Raw genomic sequence first — 25,464 nt, forward strand, 5'->3', positions numbered from 1 at the left:
TGAGGAGGGAAAGGGAAGAGGGGCAAGGCGGGAGGGAGCGAGTGCCGAAGGGGTGGGAAGGTGGCTGGGTGTGTGGGGGGCCGGCCACCGGCCTCGCGGAAAATTAAATTGCACTTGAGGGTAAATTGTATTAGGGAATAGCGGCCGCCTCGCGCCAGCCTGCGGCCATTTGGGTAATTAGCCCTGGGGACTTCCCGGCTTGTGGCGGCACTGGGAAGGAAGGGGTAACCCCCATCGGGGAGGGCACCTCGGGGGGCTTGGAGCGGTGTCCCCCCTGGACAGCCCGTCCCACCCGTGAGCATGGCCGTGGCACAGTTTGATGCTCCTCGTGTGCCAGGAGACGGGTGGGGACCTGCCCTGAAGTCACGATGCAGGGGGATGGTGTGGGGAACACTCCCCCAGGCAGCACCGAGCCCTGCTGCACCCTCCTGCCTGCACTGGCCCCTTTGTGCCCCGCACTGGGGTTCCCCAGGTCTGGGGGACACACACCCCCACCCCCCAGTGCCACAGCCCGGGAGAGCCGGGGCCGGGAGGATTGGGACTGCACCAAACAGGATTACGGAAAGTCTATTTATCGGACTCTCTTTTTCCTGCGTGCAGGGCAGCTTTAGCTCCCTGGCCCTGTAAATCTCGCCAGCGGGCCTGTCGGGGATGTTAATCTGGGCAGCCCTGCCTGTGCCTTCCCGCTAACCCCCTGCTGGGTTTACCCCCCCTCCCCTGCCCCAGCACCCACCGCCCCAGCCCTAATCCCCTGCACCCTCCTGCTGCATCCCCCTAACACCCCCCCACAGCCCATCCCCGGTTCCAGCAGCCCCCCCGAGGTATTTTGGGGCCGGGGGTAACCGCGGGCAGCCCCTCATCACAACGCCTCGGTCCCCCCCGCAAGGGAGCAGCTGGCGGGGAGGGGGCACACGGGGGGTTATTGATGTTGGGGATAAACCCCCCAGGGAAATCAAGGAGAAGGAGGCAGCAGGGCTACAGCGATGAGACCTTCCCCATCCATCACCCAGCGGTGGGCAGGACCGGCACCCGGCGGGGGGGGGGGGGGGGGGGGGCGGGCGGGCGGGAGCAGCACCCCCCTCCATGCTGGGGGGGAGTCCACCGAGGGCCCGGCTAAGGGATGTGGCCAAGGCCAAGTGGGCCGGCAGTGGCAGGGCAGGGGTGCCAGCCCTGCGTTCTGTGGAGGTGTGACCATGCACAAACACCAAAGAAGCAGCAAAGATGGGGCAAGAAAATTTATTTCGAGGTCAGGTGAGGGAGGAAGGGCCGGAGGAGCCAGAGCTCCCACTGCCTGGGCAGCTGCAGAGCTGCCCACCTTCCTTCCCCATCCCGCCGGCCCTCGCCTCCCACCTGGGTGAAGATATCAAGAAAAAGGCTCCAAATCGGATTGACACCCCCCCTCCCCCTTAATAAAGTTTATTATCGGCCGGGGTCTAATCCTTTTAAATCCCTTGCGTGGGGGGGAAGGGCCGGGATTAGGGGAGGGCAGCGTAATCCCAATGAATTTGTTACAGGGGGATTTAGGCAGCGCCGGGAGAGCAGATGGCCCCGGCCCCGGCTCTGGAAAACAACCATTTTCCTTAATGATTCCTAACAAGGATAAAAGGGCAGACAGAATCGGGGACAGGTGCAGGGGGCCCGTGCCTGCGGAGGTCCCGGGCCCCGGGGGGATGCGGGGATGCTCGCGCCTGTCTCCCTGCTCTCTGGACCATGGCCACGGCCCGCACCGAGCTACAGCTCCATGGCTCATGTCAACTTTTCTCAGCAGCTTCATGGTCCCCCCCCGGCTCCCTCCCCACCACCCTGCTTGAGGACAAACCACGAGCCACCCCAACCACGGGGACATGCTGGCTGTATGCAGCTGGCCACAGGTGCATCCAGAAGAAATAAGCAGGAGAAAATGTACAATAATAATTTAAAATATTTAAAAGATTTAAATCAAGCCAGTGCTCTTCCTGGGGTGATGGGGGAGGCTGGAGTGGGGATAGCCGGTGGTGGGGGTATGGCAGGGAGGGGAGTGTGCCCGCACGGCAGGGACCAGCCGACACAGCAGGGCTGGCGTCGGCAAAAATAATTTATTCCACTAAGACAAGCAGAGAGCGAGGAAGAGCACAGGGAGGGGGCAAGGAAAGGTGGGGGGGGGCCCTGGTCGATGTCTCAAAAGGGGACACACATAAAACGCAGCTGAACCCACGACTGCCACCCCCCACCCAGCAGTGCCTGCTTTTTGGGGGGCTAATCCCCCACCCTTCTGGCCCCACTAGTGGTTTGACCCCAAAGGGCTACTCCCCAGCATGGGACTGGGCTTCCCAGTTTGAAACCAGCCCAGAGCCAGGGAGCTCCTGTGGGCAGCTGGGCACTGAGACACAAACTGCTGTCAGCAGCCCAGCTCCTGCGCACCCAAAAATGTGGCACCACAACCTGAGAGGGGGATGTTCCGACACCTCCTTCCCCCCAAAAACAGCCCTCTACCCTCCATCCCCCACCCCGGGTGAGGCGACTGCTGTGAGCGGGGCAGCCCCCGGCGGGGATGCACCAAACCCCTTTGCGCTGAGGGACAAAACACTGTCCCGGGGTGCCCAGCTCAGCAGCCCACCCACCCTGGGGGCAGCCCCCGGCCCCCCACAGCCGCTCTTAGGCCATGGGGAAGCCAGGACGGCCTTTCCGGGCGCGGGTGCGGAGGCGGAAGAAGGTGTACATGCCCAGGAGGCACATGGAGGAGAGGAAATAGAGGGCGACGCAGAGGCTGATGTCCAGGCGGGAGAAGCCCAAGCCCAGCACCCGTAGCCAGGGGCTCCTCCGCATGCCCTCCCCGGCCTCCTCCTCTTCCTCCCGGACCAGGACAGCGGGAGCCAGCCGGTGCTCCCGGCCCACCCCAGCAGCCCGGTCCAGGGCGATGGTGTCCCGCTTGCTGAGCCGCCGTCGCCGGCCGGCCGCCGCTCGCAGCGCCTGGCTCTTGAAGTGCTGCTCGCTGAAGGAGTCCAGGTCCACGATGTCCTCGCCCGCCTCCCGCAGCTTGGGGTTCAGCCGCACAATGCTGGGGCGTCGCGGCTCCGGGGAGCCCGGTCGCCCCGGAGCTCTCATCTCGCCCTCCGTCTCCTTTTCTTCCTCTTCCTCCTCCTTCTCCCTCTCCACTCGCGGGCCCTCGGTGCCCAGCCTGCTGCCTGTCCCCTCCCTGGCCACGGGGATGGGATCGGCCTCGGCATAGTCCAGGTAGATGTTGGCAGGGGAGAAATGTGCCTTGAGGAAGGTGAGCACGGCCGGCTGGTCCCAGGCGTGCACGCCCCGCTCCTCCCTGTGGCACTGGGGACACATGTCTGGTGGGGGCCACTGCAGCTTGGGGAAATTGGGGTCCTCCGTGTCACCTCCTGCAGGGACCAGAGCCAGTGAGGGGGTTAGAGGGGACAAGCAACACAACCCTCCCCCTGTACCACTATAAACACCCCAGAGCATCCAGCAGCTGGGGATGGGGACATTTGGAGGAGCCATTTCAGGAGGAGGGGGCCTCCAGGGGCACACGGTGGGTTTGGGAAGTGCCCTGTGGGGAGTATCTAAGACCCAACTGCATCTCCAGGGTGGTCTGATGCTGCGCAACCAGCTGCTGTCCCCTGCGATGGGGGACGATGACCACGGGATGTCCCCACTGCTGCACCCTATTTGCCAACTCCATCCAGGAGAAGAAATGCTTCTTCACCTCGCCTCCCGTTTTCCCCCGGCTCCCCGTGGCTCCCCTTACCCGCCAGGCGAGCGTTGACCTCGTTGTGGTGGGACCAGAGCCAGAGGACGGCCTCCTCCCGGCCCGCCACCCGGTCCATGGACTCGGCCGCCATGGCCTCGAAGTGCTGGGCACACTCCTGGCAGCCGAAGAAGTGCCGGACGTAGCAGCGCATGGTGCTCAGCACCTCCAGCGGCAGCTCTGGGGGGAGGCAGAGGATGGGAGGGTGGCAGGAGGGTGAGTCCAGACCCCGCAGTGCCACCGCCACAGCCCCATGGCCGAGGTGGCAGCCCCACACCCCGACTCTGCAGCTTGTGCCCTCCCTGCAGACCTGCCTTGGGGCAAGACAAGCCTTTGCCTGCAGGCAGCGTCCTCGCCCGTGCTACAACCTGTCTGGACGTCCCTTCCCCAAGACTCCAACCCCGCCAGGGACACCGATACCTTTGTCAGGGCCGCTCTGGGCAGCCTGGATGGTCAGCAGGTGGAAGATGGTCCAGAGCCCGCAGGGGTAGCCGCGGAAGTGGGGTTCACTGCCCTGGCAGCCCACCCAAGTCACATTGGTGGGGAGCACAGCGGGGTGGGAGGCCTGGAGGACAGACGGACACGGCGTGATGGAGCTGGCAGATAACGTGGGGTGGGGAGAAAAGGGCAGGGGTGAGGAGAGGAGAGAGGGGGCTGGGGTCCCCGCAGGTGCCTTACATCTCTGTTATTCTTCATGGCCTCCTTCAAGGCGCTGCGGGGCAGCTCGGGCTCCGTCCAGTTCCTCAGCCAGCTGTCCAGGTTCTGCAGGTAGGTCTGCACGCAGGGGCGCCCGGGGAAGTACTGTGGAGGGGGGAGAAGGGTCAGGAAACCCACACCCCACCCCGGGAGCAGCAGGGCAGCCCACTGGCACCCCTGGCTCACCGCGACGGGCACTGGGCAGCACCAGCATCCTCGCTGGCAGCATGTGCTGGAGGGCAGCACGGTCCCAGCAGGGTTTCGGTGCCTGGCCCTGAGGGGGGGGCCCCCGCATGCGCGTTCAGGCTTCAAACCTCAGCCCCGTCTGAGGGAGGCAAAAAGCTGCTCTGACCATAAGTCAGCGCAAAGCCGATTAGCAGCAGCACTTTAAAACCGCAGGCGCTGCGGGGAGAGGGGGCAGCCCGCCAGTGTGTGCGGCCGATGGACGGACGGACAGAGGGACCGACCCACGGGGAGGACGAGACCAGCAGCACACTGGAAAAGTGACAGGGAAGCAAAAGGAAGGAGAGTTTTGCTAAGTCTGAGCTGTTCTCCCTGGGGCCTGTGGGGAATTGCACGGAAAGTCCCACATTAGCAGGGGAATTCATCCACGACCTGACGTTTCTGCTGCAAAATGCAGTCGTTCCCCTGGCTCCTCCGCGAGCTGCGCGATGCCCTGCTTCCCAGGCACCACTTCTTTTCATGTTAGGATTTTTTTTTTCCCCCTCCCATGCCCTAAATACCTCTTGGGAAAGCAACAGTTAAGGCTGGGACCTGCTGGCTGAGCTCCTGTAGCCTGAGTCCTGCCAAGCTGGCAGCAGTCCTGGGGACAGCAGCAACCCTGGGGACGCTGCTCCGTCCCGTGGATGAGCACAGCAACGGCAGCGCCAGCTTGGCACCCCTGGGGAAGCACCGGCACCCACCACCCACCACCCTGGTGCCTCCTGCCCACGGCGAGGATGCAGCTTCACCTCCTGGCCAGGTTCAGTGCTACGGCTCATCCTTGGCCAGCGAGGGGAAGGTTTGCAGGAAGAATTAAAGGGTAATCAGATAAAACCGCTGCTGCTCCCCACCGCCCTGGCAAGCTCGCACCCTTGGCCAAGGAGCTGGTGCGATGGGGGATTTGTTTCTGTAACCCTGTGGATCTCATTAAAGGGAGAAATAGCGAGGGCGATAGCTGGGGGAAAACAGTGGGAGAGCCACATGAAGCTCTGAGCTGAGGACTTATGATTCGTTGCACCAGTGGCTCACGTTTGGAGCTCTTTGCTGGGGAGAGCGGGTAGGGGTGGGAGCTGGGGGTGTCTCGCACATCAGCGAGGGCTACGTGAGGTCCAAACTGAGCATGAGACCCTGGGTGACCAAGGAGGGAGCAAAGAAGGGGGGCATGCCTGGGTGAAGGTCTGCCAAAGAGCTGGGCTGGGACAGGGATGGAGGCAGAGCTTCTTCCACCCTGCTGGTGGAAACCTCAGCCAAACACAGCACTCCATCGCACCCGGCAATTAAACCGCCCTGCTTCTGCTGGCTCAAAGCTCCTGCACTCTGATTTCAGCAAGCCCAACAGAGAAGAAGAAAGGAGACCTTAAATTGGGCTCTTCCAGAGCCTGACTCAGAGTGGGAGTCCCTAACCTGCACTATCAAAGGAGCCTGCAGAGATCAGCTCCCCAAGCCAAGCATCCAAGTCAGGCGATCAGAGTTACAAACCCCTCTGATCATCTCCACCACCCCAGCGGGTGACAGCATCTCTTCTGGAAAGACCTACTGCCTCGGCACCTCCTGCAAGTGCTGACCCTGCTCTGCCCACCGATGCACCCCACGTCTCGTCCGAAACTCTGCAGCACCCACTCTCAGCCCCTGTGGGGACTCTGGGCTGAGTTCTGAGATCCACGGGGATGGGAACAGCCCCACGGCGGCCATGGGATGCACTGAGGACCAGGACACAGGGCTCACATCTGAGACCAACACAAGTGCTGCGAGGCGGGGGCCCGCACCCTCCATTTGCATTTCACCTTATAAATATCTATGCGGAGGCGCGGGCGGTTCCTCTCCCGACACCGAAAGCTCCTCACCTTCACCAGGGTGGCCACGTAGCACTTGAAGGCGGCCAGCTGGGCTCCCGACAGCGTGGCCGCGCGGGCAGCCTCCACCCGCAGCGAGTAGTGCAGCGTGGACTCCAGGTCGGCCATGTACACCTTGGAGCTGGGGAGGGCAGCGCAACACGATGGTCCATCAGCCCGTTAATCCGCACCCCCAGGGACCCAGCCACCAGTCGGGGTTTTTCCCCAAGGGAAAGGCACCTCCCATGGCCATGGCACCTCCTCCCTGCACCAGCCCCGGCCTCCCCCAGCCCCAAAGCGATGGAGGGGGAGGTCTGACCGGTCGGCACGCTTCGGCTGGGACGCGTTGGTCTCGTTGGAAGCGTCGGCTGTTGTGTTCAGCTTGTAGGAGCCGCGGGTGATGCCCGAGAGCGTGCGCAGGTAGTAGGTGTAGAAGGAACGCGCCTCCATGTGTCTGCAAGGAAGGAGAAGCTGTGAGAAAGACCCTCTTCCCTCCCAAACAGGCCCCGGCCCCCAGGAGGAAGCAAAGGAGACCAAAGGCTTAGCCAGACTGGCAACTGGGACCTGGGGAATGAGTGCGGCATGGTCCATACTCTCCCCCTGCCCCGGCAGCGCAATCCGGAGCAGAGCCGAGCCCCCGGGAGCCACAGGGTGCCACTTCCAGGTAGATGTGGTGGAGGGATGGCTTGGTCACAAGCCATTTTCCCTTTTGCCAGCTCCAGGCAGGGCTGGCAGCTCCGTTCAGTGCCCACCAGCAGCCCCCTGCCCCCCCACCTGCCTGTCCGACCCAGCCACCATCGCTTTCCTAATGAACTTTCCCACAATTACAAAGGAGAGCGGAGAGATCACAGAATCATTCAGGTTGGAAAAGACCCTTGGGATCATCGAGTCCAACCATCAGCCCGACTCTACAAAGTTCTCCCCTACACCATATCCCCCAACATCTCATCCAAATGACCCTTAAACACATCCAGGGATGGTGACTCCACCCCCTCCCTGGGCAGCCTATTCCACTCTCTGACCACCCTTTCTGTGAAAAATCTTTTCCTAATGTCCAGTCTAAACCTCCCCTGTTGGAGTTTAAAGCCATTTAAACCCTTCCTCCCTCACCTGACACCTCACCATCCCACAGCCCCCGCCCTGTGTCCCACACTCACACGGGCAGGCGGGAGAAGGAGCCGTTGCGGAGGAGCAGGTAGCCGGAGGGGAAGGTGGTGACACCGAACTTCTCCACAAGCTCCTCCTCGCTGCTCAGCACCCTCCTCACCGCCACATTCTCGTACTGCAGCATGTCCAGCGCCACCTGCAAGCCCAGCAGCCCTGGGGTCAGATGGGGGTGATGGCAGGATCCCCAGCCCCACGGGGGACGCAGCAGGGCTATTTAGCACTCTGGATAACACTGTGCGCCTGCAAAGCAGCGTGCAAGCCCACTGGGGAGGCTGCCGGGAGAGGACTTCCCCACGAAAGGTACCCAGGAGTCACTGGGCACCAGGGTCACCAGCTTCAAGGCAAATGGGGGATAAATGCAGCTGTACCCACCTCTCTGCCCACGAAGGAGTCGCTCTTCTCAAAGATCAGCGCCAGATACTGATCCTTGTTCCTCTGGAAGAAGGTGCGAACCTCCTCGGCGCTGCAGAAAGAGAAAAGGATGGCAGTGGGTGTCTCAGCATCAGCCGGATTCTCTGTCCTCCTGCCCAAAAGGAGCTTGTCCCTTATCCCTGGGGATTTGGCAGGGGATGCTGGTGCACGTTCAGCCCCACTGAGAGGGCAATTCCTCCCCGCTGAAGTTTCCAGCCCAATTTTCTGCTCCAGTTCACAGGCTTTGAGAAACACCACTGGGGTCAGCCAAGGAGGCAGAAAACAAAGCACGGGCAGGGCAGGGCAGGACAGAGCTGCATGCTCACTCAGGGGAAAAAAAGCAATGAACTTGAACCAGAGCTGTTGTTTTTTTGGCTAGGACATGGAGGCACCAGAGACCTGAAGCGGGTGCCTGGCTTGACCATTGCTTTGGGAAAGCCTGCTCCCCCTCCGACAGCGGAGCAACCACCTGCGTCTGGCAGAGACAACTCAGATCCCAACAAATTTGTACTGAATCAAGAAAACCCTTTCTCGGGGCAGGAAAAAGCTGCTACCAGCAGTGGCCTCACTCGGCATGGCACGGCACTGCCACATCCCCAGCCCAGGCGCCGCTTGCTCTAATTAAGGCCGATGAGCAGGTTTGTTAGGAAATGCAAGGACATGGCCCGTCTTATCCAGGCCACGTAAGTGGCTCTAGCGTGGTCAGGTTATCTGTGTCTCTCTGGGAGGTGGGGGCTGCTCCATGCTCATTTTTGGCTCAGGATTTACCCGGAAACCTGCTCTCCGTGGGACAGAGGCTGCCAGAGCCACCCCTCCATCGTGCGGTCCCTACCTTGCCGGCTCCAGCGGAGGACAGGCGGGCGGCCAGGCCTCCTGGCTCTGCTCCAGGTTGGTGATGATGGCATGGCGCAGGTCCTCGACGGTGGCGCTGGGATCTGCAGGGAGACAGCATGCCAAGGGGTCAGTCCTGGGGGAGCCAGTCCGGGGGCTGAGCCAAGGGGAGCTGCTCTGAGCTGCCCCCCGGGGCTCCCCGAGGTCCCAATGCATGGCAGGTGCAGGCAGCAGGGCCGCTCATACCCGGGGTAAAAAAAACCCATGGCTCTGAATACTCACTGGTAATCCTTATTGCATCCTCTGCCTTCTTGCTAAAAGCTCTGAAGAACTGAAAGGGGAAAAAAACACAAGAGGAAACTGGGCTGAGAGTGTTTGGAGTGGGACAGAGAGGCGGTGCAGCCCAGCAGGCAGAGGCTCCCCCAAGAGTAGCCCTGCCTCAGTTTCCCCGTAACGTTACAGCATGCCAACTGACAGCAGCCACCACAGAGGGGGCTCTCAGCTGGCCATGTCCCCCCGCATCTTGCAGAGCATCCCCGGAGGGGAGGGATGCAGGCACGGGCTGGGAGTCACGTCCAGCCAAGGGCTGAGCACTGGCAGGCATCTCCAGGGGTCCCAGGGAGGCAGCCGAGACCTTCCCAGTCCTGAAAACCACTGTCTCCCTGCTCCAGAGCTCTCACAAAGCAGGAAAAGGGTGTTTTTCCCCACTCCTGGCCTCCAGCAGTGGCTCCAGTGCCCACGGTACAGCCAGGGCAGCAAAACCAGGTTGCGTCAGACAGGTGTTTGCTTTACAGGCTGGGCTGGGAGCACGGGCTGTTTGCAAAAGGTGTTCAGTGGGGACAGGGGATGCGAAGCAAGTGGTTTCTCAGGACTGCCACATCAGCACGCCTCCCTGCCCCGGGAGATGTTTGGGTCAACATCCCGTGGGCAGTGGGTCCTTGGTGAGACCCCAGGGCAGGGCTGGGGCACAAGCCAACCTGCCTGGCAAACCCCCAGATTTGACCCCACCTTGGGCTGAGCCTGTAAACCAGACCGTGGGCATGTCTAGTGAAACCCTTATCCCTTTTCTGTACCATCTCAAGGCAATCCTGGCTTTTGCTGCCTGCACCTAGAGAGCTTCAGCTTTATTGCTTGTGTTGGACAGTGGCTGTTTGCAGTGGGAAACGCCGCGAAATGGCATATTGACCGAGCTAAGGGGCCGGGCACGGGCCCAGGAGGAGGGACGGCACCTCGCCAGCCACCACAGGAGGCTCCCAGGAGAGCCCCGTGCAGCCTCCCACAGCCTCCCTGTGCCCTCCTCCAAAACCTGCACCTGCAACCACTCTCTGCCCTCCAGCAGCCTTTCCCCAGGCATTTCCAAACGCAGGTTTCGGACTCTCCCCTGTCCTAGGAGAGATCCGACCTTTACATTTCACCACGAAGCAGCATTTTAGTTTTCCTACTCCTTGCTGCTACATCACCCAGCAGTGGCACTGGCTGCAGCCCAGTTGCAGCTATGTTTTGGGGAAGGGTGAAACAGCTGCAGCCTGCAAAGCCCCAAAGGGAATATTTTTGTGCACTAGCACTGTTGATTTGATTGAGCAAGAGAGTGACAGGCCAAATAGTAAAGCATGGTGACACCAGGCAAGTACCCAGTGCACGCCACCCTTACCTTCAGCGTGGGGAAGCCAGTTATCCCAAAATTGTTGCACACTTGCTGGTTGGCCTCGTCGGCACAGTCGATGGCCGCCAGCATCACCGCAGGCCTCCACTCTGCGGGGACAGGGGACGCGGTCAGCACAGCTCAGACCCTCTGCGACTCCAAAAATCACCTTGCTCCACACAACCGCTGTGGGGATGTCCCGCTGCACCAGCACACGGCTCCTCCCAGCCCCAAAATCACAGCTCGCCCCTCGCAGGAGTCCAGCTGATGGTTTCTAAGCCCCAAATACCCAAAGCCACGGTCCATGCTGGTGTTTGGTGCCCTACTTTTCGCGCGGCAGGAGCGTGAGGAAAGCCGTGCGAGGCGGGACCAGGCTTTGCACGCCCTGCCTTCGCAGCACGGGCAGCTCTGCCCGCCGCTGCCTGCCTGTCTGGTTCTGCGGGCCCAGCCTCTGCCCCAACGGGAAGAGGCCGCCGGGAGAAGGGGAGGGATGGCTAACCACAGCTGGGGGAGAGCAAGCAACGTGGGCTCCAGCTCGTCTCACCCCAGACTGGTTCATAACTGAAGGGGAACAACCCAAAACCAGTGGCAGGGACACTGTGGCAGAGGTGCTGAGCATCCGCTCCCCCTCTGTGACTCTCCACCACCACCTCCCTGGGGAGGACCAGCAGGTCCCTGGGGTAAAACACAGACCAAAAAAAGGGGCATGAAGGCATTTCAAGCAGCAGACTCTGAAAGCCAACAGCAAAATGGAGATAAAAGCTCCGAAATGGCTCCTTTTTAGTGTAAAGGACACAAGCTGGAGAATGTCCAGCCTCTCCTTTGAGTGGGATGGGGCAGGATGTGGCACCAGCACGCAGATGGACCCCACAGTGCCCTAGGCGGAGCCTGCCAAAGATGGGGACCCGTTGGGACTGTCCTATGTCGCAGGTAACAGGGCAGACAAGCTGCTTCCCGCTGCCCCGGCACCAGTGGCACAGGAGGGCCAGCGCCAAGCCCTGCTGCAGGGAGCCAGACACGCTCCTGGACTCAGGCGTGTGGTGCCCGAGGGTCACCCCGGCATCGGCATCCTCCCCGTCCACCCCGCTCCTGCGAAAACCCACCCGTGGGAACGGCAGCGAGGACGCCGAGCGGCACAGGGGCGGCTTCCCCACCCTGCCTCCGCAGTCCTGCCTCTGGAGCGGGGAGCCCTCGGGGGACCCCGTTTTGGAGAGGGGCCAGGGGAGCCGGCATTCCCCCGCAGGGCCCGGGCGCGCACCCCATTCCTCACATCCTGCCCCGTCGGGGAGCGCTGACGGCATCCCCTGGGAGGGACGGCATCCCCTCGGAGGGACGGGACGCCCGCCCCGGCCGGCACCCTGACTCACCCAGCAGCGACCGCGCTCTATCAATTAGTGCAATAACAGGGAGAAGACGTGCGCACCCCGGGATGCCGGGGGAGGCAGGACGAGCCCCGGTGTGGGGCGAGGGGCCCGGCAGCGGGGTGCGTGGGTCCCCAAGCGGGGCTGGGCACCAGTCAGGCCAGGCATCAAGGTCAAAGCCGGGAACAAACCAGCTGGGATCACTGCCCGGCCCCAACGCCCTGCCAGCCTCTCCCTGCTGGCACCGGGGAGGAGCGGGGCCGAGGGAGGGTCTGGGGGGGCAGCGGGACCCCCCCATGCCTGAGGCAGGCTCAGCTGGAGTTTCTCCCAGCCAAAGGGCCTCCAGGGATGCTGCTAAGCCGGGCCTAGCCATCGCGGGGGGGGGGCCTGGGCATCACGGGGTGGGGGGGCCTGCGCCTTCCCCCCAGGCCGACGCTGCAGGGAGGCTGGGGCAGGGATGCAGGGGGATTTCGGGGTGCTGATGGGGAAGGTGCAGAGGGGATGCAGGGGTGCTGAGGGGACTGAGGATGCAGGGGCCAGGGATGCAGGGCAGATTTAAAAGTGCTGATGGAGAGGAGGGTGATGGGACGAGGATGCAGGAGGGATTTAGATGTGCTGATTTGGGGGCTGAGGCACAGGGAGGATTTAGGGGTGCTGACAGGAGAACAGACAGGGACGCAGGGGGGATTTAAGGGTGCCGATGAGGGGCAGAGACATGGGGAACTAAAGGGGGTGCTGACACGAGAAGACAGAGGGGGATACAGGGGGGAAGAAACAAGGTCAAGGGCAGAGGGAGGGTTTGGGGATGTTGATGGGGCAGGCGGGCAGGCAGGGACGCGGGGAAGGGAGGGAAGGCGGGCAGGGGGCGGGCAGCCGGGCCGGGGACTCACCGCGGAGGTCGTGGGCCAGTGCCCGCCATGTGGGCGCGAAGTGGACGCAGTGCCCGCACCAGGAGGCGAAGAACTCGACGGCCCAGGCGCTGGGCGAGCCCAGCAGCCGCCCCTCCGCCCCCGGCCCCAGCAGCTCCAACGGGTCACCGGCCGAGTACAGCCCGCGGGGCCGCGCCGCCGGCAGCGACAGCGCCAGCACCAGGGCCGCCGCCAGCCACCACCGCCGCCCCCCGCCGCCGCCGCCGCCCCTCGCCCGCCGCCGCCCCATCGCCGGCCAGGCCGCCCGCCGCCGCCCGCCGCCTTTAGGGTCGCCCGCAGGCCCCGCCCAGCAGGGCCGGGCTCGGGGGCGGGGCCAAGGCCCCCCGCAGCCAGCGCCCCCTGTCGGCGCCCCCCCGCTACCGACACCTCATGGGGGGGGGTGGCGCCCCCAAACCATCCCCCCGGCCCCTCGCCAGCGTCCGGCGTAAAACCTCCCGTGTAAAATGTTAAAATTCTGATAAAGCGAGGAAAGGCGAAGGCGGCTGAGTCAGGCCCCAAACCCCCCGTGCCGCCGTGAGGGTCATCCCTGAGGGCAGCGCCTGGGTCGGACACCCTGACATCAGCCACCGTCACCAGGCACGCACACACGCGCACACACACACACACACACACACCCCCACACCCACGCAACGGGGACCCCAGCGACCCGGCTGCTGCCCTCGCCCCAACCCTGCCAGGGATGCAGCAACAAGGATAGCCACCGAGGCCCCCAAAATCTGGCTGCTCCACCCAAAACAAAGCACCCTCCATCCCAGGGGTGGCCCACAGCTGGCCACAGCCGCCCCGTGCCACGGCTCACGCACGCACCCACGTCACTGGCTGCCGGGCGGAAGGTGCCCGTTGCCCAGGGCCCCGGGGCAGAGCCGGGGTGGACACGGCCCTGCAGCCCAACCCTCTGCTCCCTCCACACCCCCCAGGCCAGGGGGCCCCGGGCACTGGGGGTGCCCATGGCTGTCAAAGGCTGGGTGCTGGCTCTGTCCCCAGGAAGGCCATTAGCCGTGCCGGGCCCCACCTAGGTATTTTAGGCAGACTTGCCATGCTAGAAAAACAAGCCTGCCAGAGCCAAGCCTTGCCGTGGCAGGGGAGGGCAGGGGCCTGCACCCAGGGCACAGCTCTGGGAGAGCTTTGGGGCTCCCCAAGAGGGCTCGGCTGTGGGGGACAGAGCCTGTCAGACACGACCCTTGTGGGATTGCTACGATGCATCATTGGCAGGTCCGGGCTGATGCAAACAGGGCAGAGGATGGTTTGCTCCAGCCCTGCCAGCTGTAATTAAATGCCTAAGGGATTATCACACCTTTCTGTCCAAGGAGGAGGGAGCGAGGAACAGCGTGCTCGGAAAGGTGGTCCCTGGCTATTGCCAGAGACCATGCCACGACTCATCTCTGTCCAGCTGGCAATTAAAAGACAAAAATCCCTGTGCTTAGGGATGTCATCACCGTTATTTTACCCTGGGCTAAAATCCTTATATTAAGGGCTCATCAGCTTGATGAGGTTATCACAGTGAAGGAGAGGTGTCCCCACCAGGGTAATTGCCAGCATCCTCCCCATCCAGCTCATCCCTCCCTCCCAGGGAGCCCAAATACCTTGAATCCTTTTTTAGATGCAAAAGGAGCATCTAACCTGAAGGCAGATGGGCGAGAGCACCCGGGGGCTCTGGGTCCTTTTGAGGTGAGCCACGCCATTGCTCACCCACCCGAAGCCCCCGCGTGGGGATGCTTCTGCTTCCTGGGGAACAGCTGACAGCCGGGGCTGGGGGTGCTGCCCACGACCCTGCTGCCAGGCTGGCACATCCCTGCTCCCCAGGGAACAGCCTCCTTCGGCCACACTCCGTGGGGCTTTCCAGGCACAGACTTGTCCCAAAAGCCTTTTTTTCCCCCTTTTAATGCTGCTGCAAAGCAAGAGATGAGGCTTTTCTTCCACCTCACAGCGGGAAGAGCCAGACTTTCATTGCAGAATGCCCTGAGACAGGGCATGGGTGTGGAAAGCCAAAGATGAAGCAGAGATTTTGAAACAGCTGATTTTATGATGGCTTTGAGAATAATGAATTCCAAAAAAATCAAGCAGCAGTAGAAGAAATGCCCTCCCAGCGCTGCCTGCCTTTTTGTTCTCTCTTACTTTGCACCCCGTCGCTGCTAGCAGAGCCTGCGGGCAGTGAAGCACAGGGGATGGGTGCTGCATGACCCTGGATGCTCGGCTGCTGAGTCCCCAGCCAGCCCTGAAGCCCAGCTTTAGGCTCTCCTGGCACATTTAGGAACCTTCTCGGTTTTCAGCTGTGCTGTACAGCAAAGCCTTCAGTGCCCACCTCAGCATCCTTAACTTTGGGAAGAGATGTGCTTCACTCTTAAATAGCAAGGCCACGGGCTAAGGACCACCATAGAGGTTCCTGCGCTGCACAAGTTCCTGTGCAGCAGCTGAGTGGTGGCTTTTCTTCATTAAACTCATCAGCTTTCAAATCTCCTTTCCCAGACTAACAGCCAGCAGGAATCTCCTTGAAGTCAATGAGGTGTGGGCAACACTAAACAGGCTGAGAGCCTCAAAGGCCGCTAAGATCTCGCCAAAACCATTCAAGCCCCGCAGAACTTGTTTTGTGCACCCAAAATGGATCATTTGCGCAGACACAAAGAGCTACTCTGATGGCCTCTGTGCTGGGTTAGAGAGGAGACGAGGAAAGAGCAATTGGGTTTTTATGTATTCAGCCCTTGAAGTGCTGGGAAGGACTACGCTTCAGAAAATGGAGAAAGACTTTTACTGTCCAGTTTTAAAAGCATGAATCTGGCTGCAAAACACCAATAGTTCAAAATGGCCAGGTAAGCCGACCTAGGACCTTCTCAATTCCCTTTAGTTGTGAAGGTTTGGGGACAGGGAGATCCTGAAATGGACTTTCTTCCTTGAAAATTAAAGTACACGTTCCTACCTAATTGTGTGATTCCAGGAACTGACTCCAAGAAAAACACGCAACCAATGCAAGACTCATGATACAATCATGGCAACCCCGTCACTTGGCCCTGGCATTTCAGAGGCTGTTCAGAGAAGATTGCACCCAACTGCCCTGCGAGCACCTCGGAAATACCAGCTGCAGAGGAGGCTCGACTGTTTTCCTCTCTCTTCAGCCTTCACAAAATGGGACTAATGAACTCAGTGAAGCCCTCCTCGATCTGGAGCACAGCACTGTTTAAAGTGTGGTCCTTCTCTTAATATAAGAAAAGCCTCATTTCCCCGGTTAGCATCGCCAAACAGTTTCAGAGAGAGTGAAAATTGTGCCACCTGCCACCTCTCAGCCAGCTGAAGTCAGCTGGGACACTCCAATCCAGGTGGCATTTTTCCACTGGTGGCACCAGTCACACCTCCACTGAGACATGGTTTCAGACAAGACCTTTGGCAGCACCTGCACGATGAACCCGCCAGCTTCTGCAGCTTTGCCGAGACAAGAGAATAACGCACAGAGTGGATGTGAACCCTGACTGCTTCCCACACCCTGCATCAGCTCTGCCAGGCTCACACCTATGAAGACCAGGAAAGCCCCTTATAGCCCCCACTGGGAGCTGGGAATTGCTGACTATGCAAGACAGGCTTGGTCGGATACAGTCAATTTCTACCTTTCAAGCCCAAGCAGCCTGTAATAACAACAGACGTAAGAGAAAATCTGGGGTGCATTCTCAGGATGTGATGAATGTGTTCACGTAGTTTGTGTCTGCAGAGACTACAGCAGTACCAGCCCCTTTCTGCTACTCACCCTCTGCTGAATCATCCCTGCTCAAAAGGACGGCAGCGACGCTGCGCTTGCTCTTTTCGGAGGGACCTGGGGGGACCGGGAGGAACCGGTGTCATCTTTGGTATGTCTGGGTAGGAAACATTTTACCTGCAAATTTAAGATCTACTTAAAGTCATAAATCATCACCATGACCCAGGATGCACAGAGCAGATGTTTTCCACTCCAGCTCATCTGCCCAGCTTCCAGGGGCAGATCGGAGGAGGCCACACCACCCAGATTTGCCACATCATTACTTGGCAGCTGGTTTAATTGCAGCGCATGAAACTGAGAATACCACACGGATGACAACGGAGCACTCCTCTCTTGCTGTGGCAGCAGTCCTGCAACGTAAGCAAGGTCTCACCTACCAAGGACTGGTGTGCCCAATCGTGGGTTCACTGAGCAGCACTGGCTCCATCACCTCCATGGAGCAATGCAGCAGGACACTGGAGCAGGTTCCTTGATGAGCTCCTCAAGCCAAGCAACACAAGGAGTAGGATCCCCTGCAGCCTCCTTTATTTTGCTGGAATAAAAGAAAATAAAATCTGTGGGACAGCCTCCAGAACCAGTGTTAATTCCACCTCCAGCAAACTCACAGACAAAACCCTAGTTTGAGTCAGGCTAGATTTCACAGGGCAGTGACAGACAAGTCAGTGTGTGAGAGGAAGCCACCTGAAACCCACATCGGGGAGGGAAGGCAGCCCAGGGGACAAGTCTTGCACAGCTAGAGCAATGGGCTGGAAAACTGGGGCCAAGAGAAACATTGAGAGCAGGAACCAAGCAGACCTGCTCCAGGCCCTCCTCACACAGCACACTTGGCAAGCAAAAGAAGGCACCTTACTCCAAACATCTATCCCCTGTGCCTCGCTCCTGCCCAACCCTCACCCTTCTGAGTGAAGCTGCTGCACCCCCCCAGCTCTATTCCCCTCCTTTCCCCCAAATTTCTGCCATATCTGACTGGGGAAGAGGCAGGAAGGCGCAGGGCTGGGACTACGGGTTTTGTTTGCTTCAGTTTCCAGACCTCACAGGGTGCCTTTCCCTCCCCCACAGGACCCGCATCCCAAAGAGCACCCTACGCTTTCAAACTCCATTACGTCTCATCTGCATTCCTGCCCGCCAACGGCCCATGCTCCAGGCTGGGTGCCAGCGGCCGGGCAGCCCCCCTCTTCTCCTTCCTGCGTGCTGAAGGGAGCTGCCGGCGTCCAGCAGCTTCCCGCTGGCTCCTTTTCTTCTGAGGCTGCATTAATGAGAGCCCGGACATTGCAGAAGCCCTTGTGCAGCAATGTCTGGAGCGGAGTCAGTATTTCAAGTGCTCCAGCACCCTGCCAGGCCTTTTAGGAGGCACCCGGGAACGGAGGCACCAAACCAGCCCCACTCCCTCCAGCGTGCTGTCGGGAAGGCGGCTGCCTGCCATTGCCCAACGCCGGAGTTTCACCAGGTCCACGGGTGAAACGGCTGTCGGAGGCAACTGCGCTCCAAGGGTTCTGGGAAGAGTTGCACAAAAACCACCGTAGAAAGTCAGCGCCCAAGTGAAGCAACGTAGACTTGCAAATGAGGAAATCGGAGCCTCCGTCAGGCTGATTACTGGGCATCCTGGGCAAGGACAGCAGGAGCAATGCAGCACTTTGCTGTGTCACTCGCCAGAGTGCCGTGGCAGCGTTCCCATCGCTCGAGCGTTTTAAAAGGGTTCTTTAGCCAGAGAAGCATAGATCAATATTTTTTCAACGTGAAATGCACTCTAAGCCACTTCCAGGGATGGACACTGACGGCTGCAAGTAGAACACTGTCCGAAAATACAGGACTCGTGGAGCAAAATCGCTGCGGGGCGAGGAAAGCAGCAACATGGATGCTCAGCTGCTGCTTGGTGACGAGAGCACAGAGGTTGCAGCACCACTTTGTCTCGGCCCTTTGGATGTCAAACGACCCACTGCTGTGCTCTGGTCGGTTCAACCCCCCAAGCTCAGAGGGCCGCGACGTGCTTCTCTGTCCGAGGGCTGTGGATGGCATTCCCAGCCCGCTCCCGGCACCGCTGGACTGCAGCAAAGCTGCTTCCGTAATGGAAGTCCGAGTGCAGCAAGTCCTCCCCCAGGATGAGGCACCTCTGCTAAGGAAAAGCAAAGAGCAAGTAACTGCTCAGCCCAGTAACACCTTTGCAATGGTTTTGTTCCCTCAGGTCCCCCCGTTTGACGCACACGCCTCTGCCAGGCAAAGAGCGGTGAGGAGCAGTCTGCCACACAGCGTCCTCCGAGCTGGAAAGACCAGCGCTGGGTTTTGTAGCCGTCTGTAGTAAAGGGAAAGCAAAGCCCTTTCTGCTGGGCTGTGCGCTGATAAATGGCACCAAAACGCAGCAGAGGTGCAGCAGCAGCTCGATAAACACGCTTGGTCTGACAATTCACACCGCCACTCGTTCGCCACGTGCCCGCACGCCTGTGGTTTGGCACTGCAAGTCCTCTTACAGAGCTCCAGGACCTCTCACGTCTTAGAAGTGTTTGTTTTTGGTTTTTTTTTTTCATTTTGGAAATGAAACAGCAAAGATTTAGGAAAGTTCCACCAATACATAAAGTTTTCAGGGAACAAACAACGTTCGCCCTCTTGGTGAAGAGGTGATCAGTGCTGGTAACAGCAGCTGTAAGAATTCTGAAGCCTAATCAAGGGATCCAAAACAAGACAGGCTCTGAAGAATTTAATTCCAAGACTGTTGTTTAGCATAAAAATAGCTTCACCCCCCCCACCCCCCGCAAATGTTTTAAACCATGAGTTTTTAAAACCTATTTTAAATAAACATGTACAAGGAATAATTTTTCTCCTGCAGATCATGCAGCGCACTCCTGCAATGATTACGCAATGCTATTTTCTGGTTTTGCTTTTATCAACACTCAGCTTCAACAATAAGGAAATTCTAGCAACGTTACGATTATAATTAAGGCAACTTTAATGGGATTTTGTGGCCTGTGATTGGCATCCCAAGCACAGCATCGGACAGAAAGGGGAACGTACAAGGGACAAATCTCCAGGACACCTTCAGAATTAGTAACCATTTGGGTAATTATAAAGCTCCATTGTTATAAAGAACCAGGAAACAAAATTAATTTATAAATCAGTTTATTTACAGATTTTGTTCTCTTAAAGTACATTTCAGTTACCAAATATATTTACACTGGTGTACACAGGGACCACCCTGGTTATTTTACAGTTCTTAATTACAAAAAAACAAAACCCCTCCACATCCTTGGGTCTGTCTACTGTGCAAAGCTGCTCTGGATGTGAACGTTAGCTGAAACTGGCCCAAAAACCAAGTTACCAGGTTATTTACACATACACAGTAAACGGGTTTCTTTTCAGCATCTCCACAAGACAGTACACAGGGAGACGGAGCCTCCCAAAAGGCGGCTTTGCAAATGTATATCAAAAGGCTCTGCAAAGTCAAGGAAAAAACTAGTAAATGCAGGTTAATTACAGTATTCCTCTTTCATCTGTATATAATTTTGCATTTAACGTTTAAATTACAAATAAGTTCAATAGTTTGCTTTTCTCCACTTTAGTTGATTTGTAAACACTTCAGATGCACTAAATACCTTATAAGATTCAACTGTTTCTCTGCTGAAAAGTACTTTATTTTCCTAATATTCTTAAGGTAGCAAAGGGATATGAAAGTCGGAACTGCACGCAGTTCCCCGCAGAATAGTCACTTAAAAGGTCTCTATCACTGTGCTACTGAAGATCTTCTGCAGGTACACACTTATTCAAGTATTGCAAAAAGCTAAGGCCACTTTTTCAAGAAAGGAAAGTGAACAAGACGGGATTTTTCAACCCCTCATTCCACCTTGTGAGCAACAAGCCTTTTCTGAAAGGCAGAAGTACTGATATTCCACAGCTCGGCTCAGGGAGCATCCTGCTGTGAGAGAGGTACTCGCGCTCCTTGTCCTCACAAGGGGCTTTCCCACCTGGCACCGAGATCCTTCCGAAGAGGGAACCGCATCTCCCCAGCGAGGACAGCCACTGCTCCAAACAGCTTATGGGTCTCAGAAAAATGTCTCAGCCTTGAATCTTCTCATGTGGTTGCACCAAGATAACAAGGACCCAGAAATATCATCTTGTTCTTATAATGGGGAGGGCGGGGAGAGGAGAGAAATAGAGAATCCAGCCTCTGTCTGTGAGACTCCAGGCTTCCCCATACCTCCTCGTTAGCAGACAGACCATTGCTTCATCGTGGTAATCATCAGTCCACAAGTACTCAACACACCCGAGGTTTTGAATACACACTCAACTCAAAGCAACTCAACACGCTTGAGGTATTGAGAAGGTAATTCACGTCCGTTCAAGTCTTTTTAGGGTTGCGCCTAGCAAGGATTGCTACTAAAAATAAATGGTGATTTTGCAAAGGAATAAAGCCATTACTTAGACACAGCTTCCTTCTGCCCAAACAGCTGTAAAAATAGTTACTACTTCTGTTGAGGGTACTAAACTAGTGCTATCCAAGCCAGCAAGACAAGAGGCATCCGATCTCCAACACACAATCTCCAATGGTCGCCAGTACCTTGGCAGGCCAACCGCACCACCTTCTCCCTGCCGGTGGACAGGGCAGAAGAGCCATGCCAGCCCCACAGAACAGCTGGGAAGCCTTGGGGATTCAGGGCAACCTTCTCCTCAATGCCGCCACGGTCTCTACAGAACAGCAAATCAACTTTGTTTCTCTGATACTCCAGCTACAAACCCACACTGCAGGTTTCTGCCTTCTTTCCGTAATTGCTACCTATAAAAATAACAATCCTTGCTATTGAAAAAGATACACCCGGGAAAGGGAATCTGAGGCGGTGACCCAACCAGTGACACCATGCTGGTTAAATGTAGCAGCTTTAGTTTGCTTCTATCTTAAGCATCCAAGAGTTTCCTGGTTCAGCATCACGACATTTTACGTGGACAAGTGAATCACTTCAGGGAAAAAAAGCTGAACAATGCTCCACCAAGACCATCTGACTTCCAGCCAGCCAGAAGGGCCATTACTGCAGGACAGACACACACACATGCCCACTGGAGGTGTTGCTATACACCATGACCTCCTCCTCATTCTTCCACTCATTAAGCTCCCATGAATATGGCTCACCATTAACTCACAAGTGAGGCGCTGGCAATACTATATCTGAGAATCTAAATGGACCTCTGACAAATCCAACATTTCCCAGTGCTGTCCCTGAAGAATTACCAGCTGTGTGTCATTGTGCAAAATGCAAATATTCCCATGATAGCTTTCAAAGAAAAAAAAAAAAAAAGAGGTGGCAAAGAGAAAACAAAATGGAGCAGTAGCAGCAGAGATATGCATAGCAGGAAGGCTAAGAACCAAGCAGATATGAACAAAATGGTAGAGATCTCCCTGCCACACCTGAGGGGAGGGCTTCAAAGTGTCTTTCTGCACTCCAGTGTGTCTGGAGAATCTGACTGTCCTCTGGGTCTTGTCCCAGGTTAGCAAGCAGGGACATCCACTATTAAGGCATCAACGTTCGACCCCAGATTGTGTTCCTCCAAAACAACCACAAGAACGGGAGGGACAGGTTAGGAACGAGCACTCAGCAGAAGAACACTGCAGTTGAACCCAGCACCAAATCAACCACGTAACAGCTGCCCACGGTCTAGAAGTTCTGGGAAAGGAAGGAAACAGATGGAGCAGGAAGTTTCACATCATATTTCAGCTTAGGCCCCTCAACTCTCCATTGCCTCCGAACCAGGGGCGGTGAAGCTCCATTCCTAGTCCTGCCTTTGCATCCCACCCCTGGTCACTGAGGTTTGGTTCTTCTTACCTTCCCCCCCCCCCCCCCCCTCTATCTGCTTCAAGAAGCTGGAGGTTTTGTGCGAAGAATGAGGGGCTCTGGAAGTTTCCAGAACAGATGCTTTCTCAAGTTCGGCTGTCTCAAAACATAAGACAGTGCAGCCAACTGCACAGGACACTCTCCTATAACCCACTTAATAAATTATCTGAAAATAAATAAAAAACCCACAAGCACAAAACATGCAGACAGTCAAGCACTGGACACCGCTTTCTTTGGTGAATACACTCTGTTCTCTAAATTGTTCAAGTAACAGCTTCTCCAACTTATTAGGTGACAGTAAGGGAGGAAGCTGAGGAACTGAAGGCCAAATTTTTGTGAGGAAATGTTTTCCACTCCTGCATGTCTCGTGCCTGAGAAAATCCTGAGTATCCATTATCTGGGAGCAGCTGGTGCTCCAGGAAGAGTAGTAGTGCTACATGGTAGGAGGAAAGTTGTCCACGGGCTCATCTTTCATGCTTGACATTAGGCGGCCTTTACCTTGCTCCACCTCGGGACTGAAGCAAGTTACATAGGAAAAGCAGCAAGAATTCTTTACTTGAATGCAGAAAGCAACATCATCTAATTTCCCTGGACTGGCTGGCACCATACTGGGTACCACATCACAGAAGAAAGATGAAAACCAACTTCACAGAGATGGGAATTAAATGGGCTCTGGAGCAGAAGAAACTGATGCACATTGTTACGGCTGCAGGAGAAGAGGTGTTAAGATTATAACACTGTTCAGTACGCAAAAGTCTCCATTCATGACTAAAACCTGACCAAACTGTTTCTTCTCCAGATTACTCACATTTCTAAAGACAAGTCGAGTACTGACGGCCGACAGCCATTCCAGCAAAACAGCTAATGTCCCAACTTAACCCAACCCTTTCGGGGCACAAGCTGAACATGTCAAAGCCCCAGGCCAGGGCCCCAGACAGCTGCTGACAGTTATATGGCATAACTGCATTGGCACAAGAACAGTCTTGAGCACTCTGCAACACAGCCTCGAGTGAGGGATCAGCTTGTTCCAACAATAAGTCTGGTGCGAGGTCTCTAGTGGCAGCGGATGCAAATTCAGGTTCCTCTAATCACATCCGAGCTGCCTTTAAACCCCAGGCATGGAAGTCCAGCAGCAGCGCTTGCAGGGTGGAGAGTACGTCAGGAGTCAGCAAGGCCTGTGACTCAGTGGTTACGCAGCTCTAAGTTTATTTTCAGCACTGTCAGACAAGGAGCAGTCTCCGCTGTTTCTCATTTATCTGGTTCAGTACATCAACAGTGTCTCTGATTAAGGCCTCGAAGATCCCGTCTGCCAACTGCATCTTTACGCACAGTTCATCCTCATCATAGTTCACCCACTGCGCTTCTTCCTCGTGAAGTTCCTGCACCTTTGAGGGTAGAAAAGGCAATACAAACATTACAATTCTGTTGCTCTACGATAATATCCCCTGCAAAGTTCCAGAAAGAGTCCAAAACAGCGCGCATCTGCCAACAACATATCTGTCTTTGTAAGAGATTACAGGAAACGCTTGGAATAACAAAATGAACACTGATCTATTTGAACCAGGCTATTTCACTCTATGAACGTTTTCTACTTTTCACCGTAGTATCCATTTTAAAGGATTTCATACTCCTACAAGTTCTTCACTTGAAAGAACGCAGCTAATGGGATATTCTCAGCCAACAGCAGAAGCTCCATTAAAAATGTCCCTAATTGCATATTTGCAAGAAGCCGACTCCATGCAGCTTAAACCGGTAAGAAATCATGCAAAGGCCTTGAACAGGGGGGAAGGAGAAAAAGAAAAGACTTTACTGCAGTTCAGTTCATTTGAAAAAGAATTAGAAAACCTAAAGTACATAACTAACTTTTCCAATTCTTCTGTACAGGCAGACAAAATGCTGGCATGTGTTGTAGGATAGCATTACAACTCATTTGCACAGAATATTCCATGTTTTGTTGGATTTGAGAGCACTATTACAAATGGAATTTTGTACCACTACAGTAAACAGTAACTCAATAAGTATTTGTTTCTTTCTATTCCTAAATTGTTGACAATCAAAACCCTGTTTTACTGCTCACTGACAAATAGGTGTTTTAGTAACAGACAGAAGTATGTAATTTCATTCAGCAAATCAAGACTTATCAAGAATCTCTTCAAACTGGACATCTCCAACTAAACTTATAAAAAATTTGTCTTAGGGGCCATTTCAGTACTACAGATACACCCTAACAAAGCTCAAACTTTTAAGAAAGACTGCGTGCAAACATCACTCATATTTAAAGTGACAAAGAAAACCTGCTGAAAGCTCCTTCTCTGCTCAGCTTCAGCAGAAAGCTCCTCTGACCGTAAATCCTACACTCTGAATTCAAAATACATTTATGCTGTCCACATAGACAAGTGCGTCAGACACCTAGACACTGCCAAACCAATGTTAAAACATACTGAAAATCCACTAATCCAGTGTCTGTATGTAACGGTGTCGTTATCTAAAGAGAATACAAGAGCTATAGCGCCAACCCGCTCTCTTCCTCCCTTTCGCCTGAGGCTAAACCGACCAGAAACTTGTCTGTTTTGAAGGTGACAGCTACTGTAGCATCATGATGATTCAATAACCCAAACACAGCGTGAAGCCCAACAACAGGCTGCTATGGGAACTGCTTCAGGGTTTGCAGCCTTTCAAAAGGCCTCAGTTATACAAGGAGCTTCAGTCTGACAGCGCCTTTCTGCCCCTCTTAAGAGGGCCTGGGGAGAGGGGCAGGGATCTCATCCTGCAAACAGCTTTGGAAGAGTCACGCTATGTGCTTACAAATCTCTGTGCTACCACAGGGAATATCCACTTCAGCACAGCCCTGTCTCCCATAGGGCTGTGAAAGACAAGGTGTTAATGGTTTCACCATTCCTTATTAGTAAGAAGCAACAACATTGGCAATCAAACTTTGAACCAGTGTTGTAGGTGAAAAAGAATTTAAATTGAATGCTAACAAATAGCAGGTAATTGGGTGTAAGTTTTTGTGGGGATGAATGTCTGAAACAGACTTCTGAACTCCCAAGCAGAAGCTTGGTGCTTGCAACAGGTATGTGCT

At 56.4% G+C, this 25,464-nt stretch overlaps 2 protein-coding genes across 15 annotated transcripts in view; both read right to left on the reverse strand.

Moving 5' to 3' along the window:
- Nucleotides 1-1,220: 1,220 nt before the first annotated feature.
- On the reverse strand, nt 1,221-13,056 carry QSOX1 (quiescin sulfhydryl oxidase 1). The gene is made up of 12 exons (XM_074876970.1): nt 12,789-13,056; nt 10,547-10,647; nt 9,178-9,226; nt 8,897-8,999; nt 8,026-8,116; nt 7,644-7,789; nt 6,806-6,940; nt 6,499-6,628; nt 4,415-4,537; nt 4,157-4,301; nt 3,737-3,916; nt 1,221-3,368 (listed from the first exon to the last, which is right to left on the reverse strand). The coding sequence occupies exons 1-12, from the start codon at nt 13,054-13,056 to the stop codon at nt 2,635-2,637; spliced, it is 2,205 nt and encodes a 734-aa protein (XP_074733071.1). The 3' UTR covers nt 1,221-2,634.
- Nucleotides 13,057-16,578: 3,522 nt separating this feature from the next.
- CEP350 (centrosomal protein 350) overlaps nt 16,579-25,464 on the reverse strand; it is an 83,718-nt gene continuing 74,832 nt past the window's right edge. For 11 of the 14 annotated variants that reach the window (XM_074876959.1, XM_074876958.1, XM_074876962.1 and 8 more), the window contains one exon: nt 19,664-23,767. In XM_074876959.1, the coding sequence (XP_074733060.1) occupies nt 23,603-23,767 (165 nt within the window). In that variant the 3' untranslated portion in view covers nt 19,664-23,602. Of the gene's footprint in view, nt 16,687-16,944; nt 17,102-19,663; nt 23,768-25,464 lie in introns of those variants that run through there. The other 3 variants (XR_012629910.1, XR_012629909.1, XM_074876967.1) reach the window with 3 other exon arrangements.

This window comes from Strix uralensis, chromosome 8 (genome assembly GCF_047716275.1).
Source record: "Strix uralensis isolate ZFMK-TIS-50842 chromosome 8, bStrUra1, whole genome shotgun sequence".
NCBI classification, from domain to species: Eukaryota; Metazoa; Chordata; class Aves; order Strigiformes; family Strigidae; genus Strix; species Strix uralensis.

Excerpts from the sequence above, each read along its gene's own strand:
- QSOX1 (XM_074876970.1), bottom strand. The coding sequence starts at position 13,056 with ATGGGGCGGCGGCGGGCGAGGGGCGGCGGCGGCGGCGGGGGGCGGCGG. Across the intron at positions 9,000-9,177 it reads GGATGCAATAAGGATTACCA|ATCCCAGCGCCACCGTCGAG; the intron begins GTGAGTATTCAG and ends GTCTCCCTGCAG. Across the intron at positions 7,790-8,025 it reads ACTCCTTCGTGGGCAGAGAG|GTGGCGCTGGACATGCTGCA; the intron begins GTGGGTACAGCT and ends CTGGGCTTGCAG.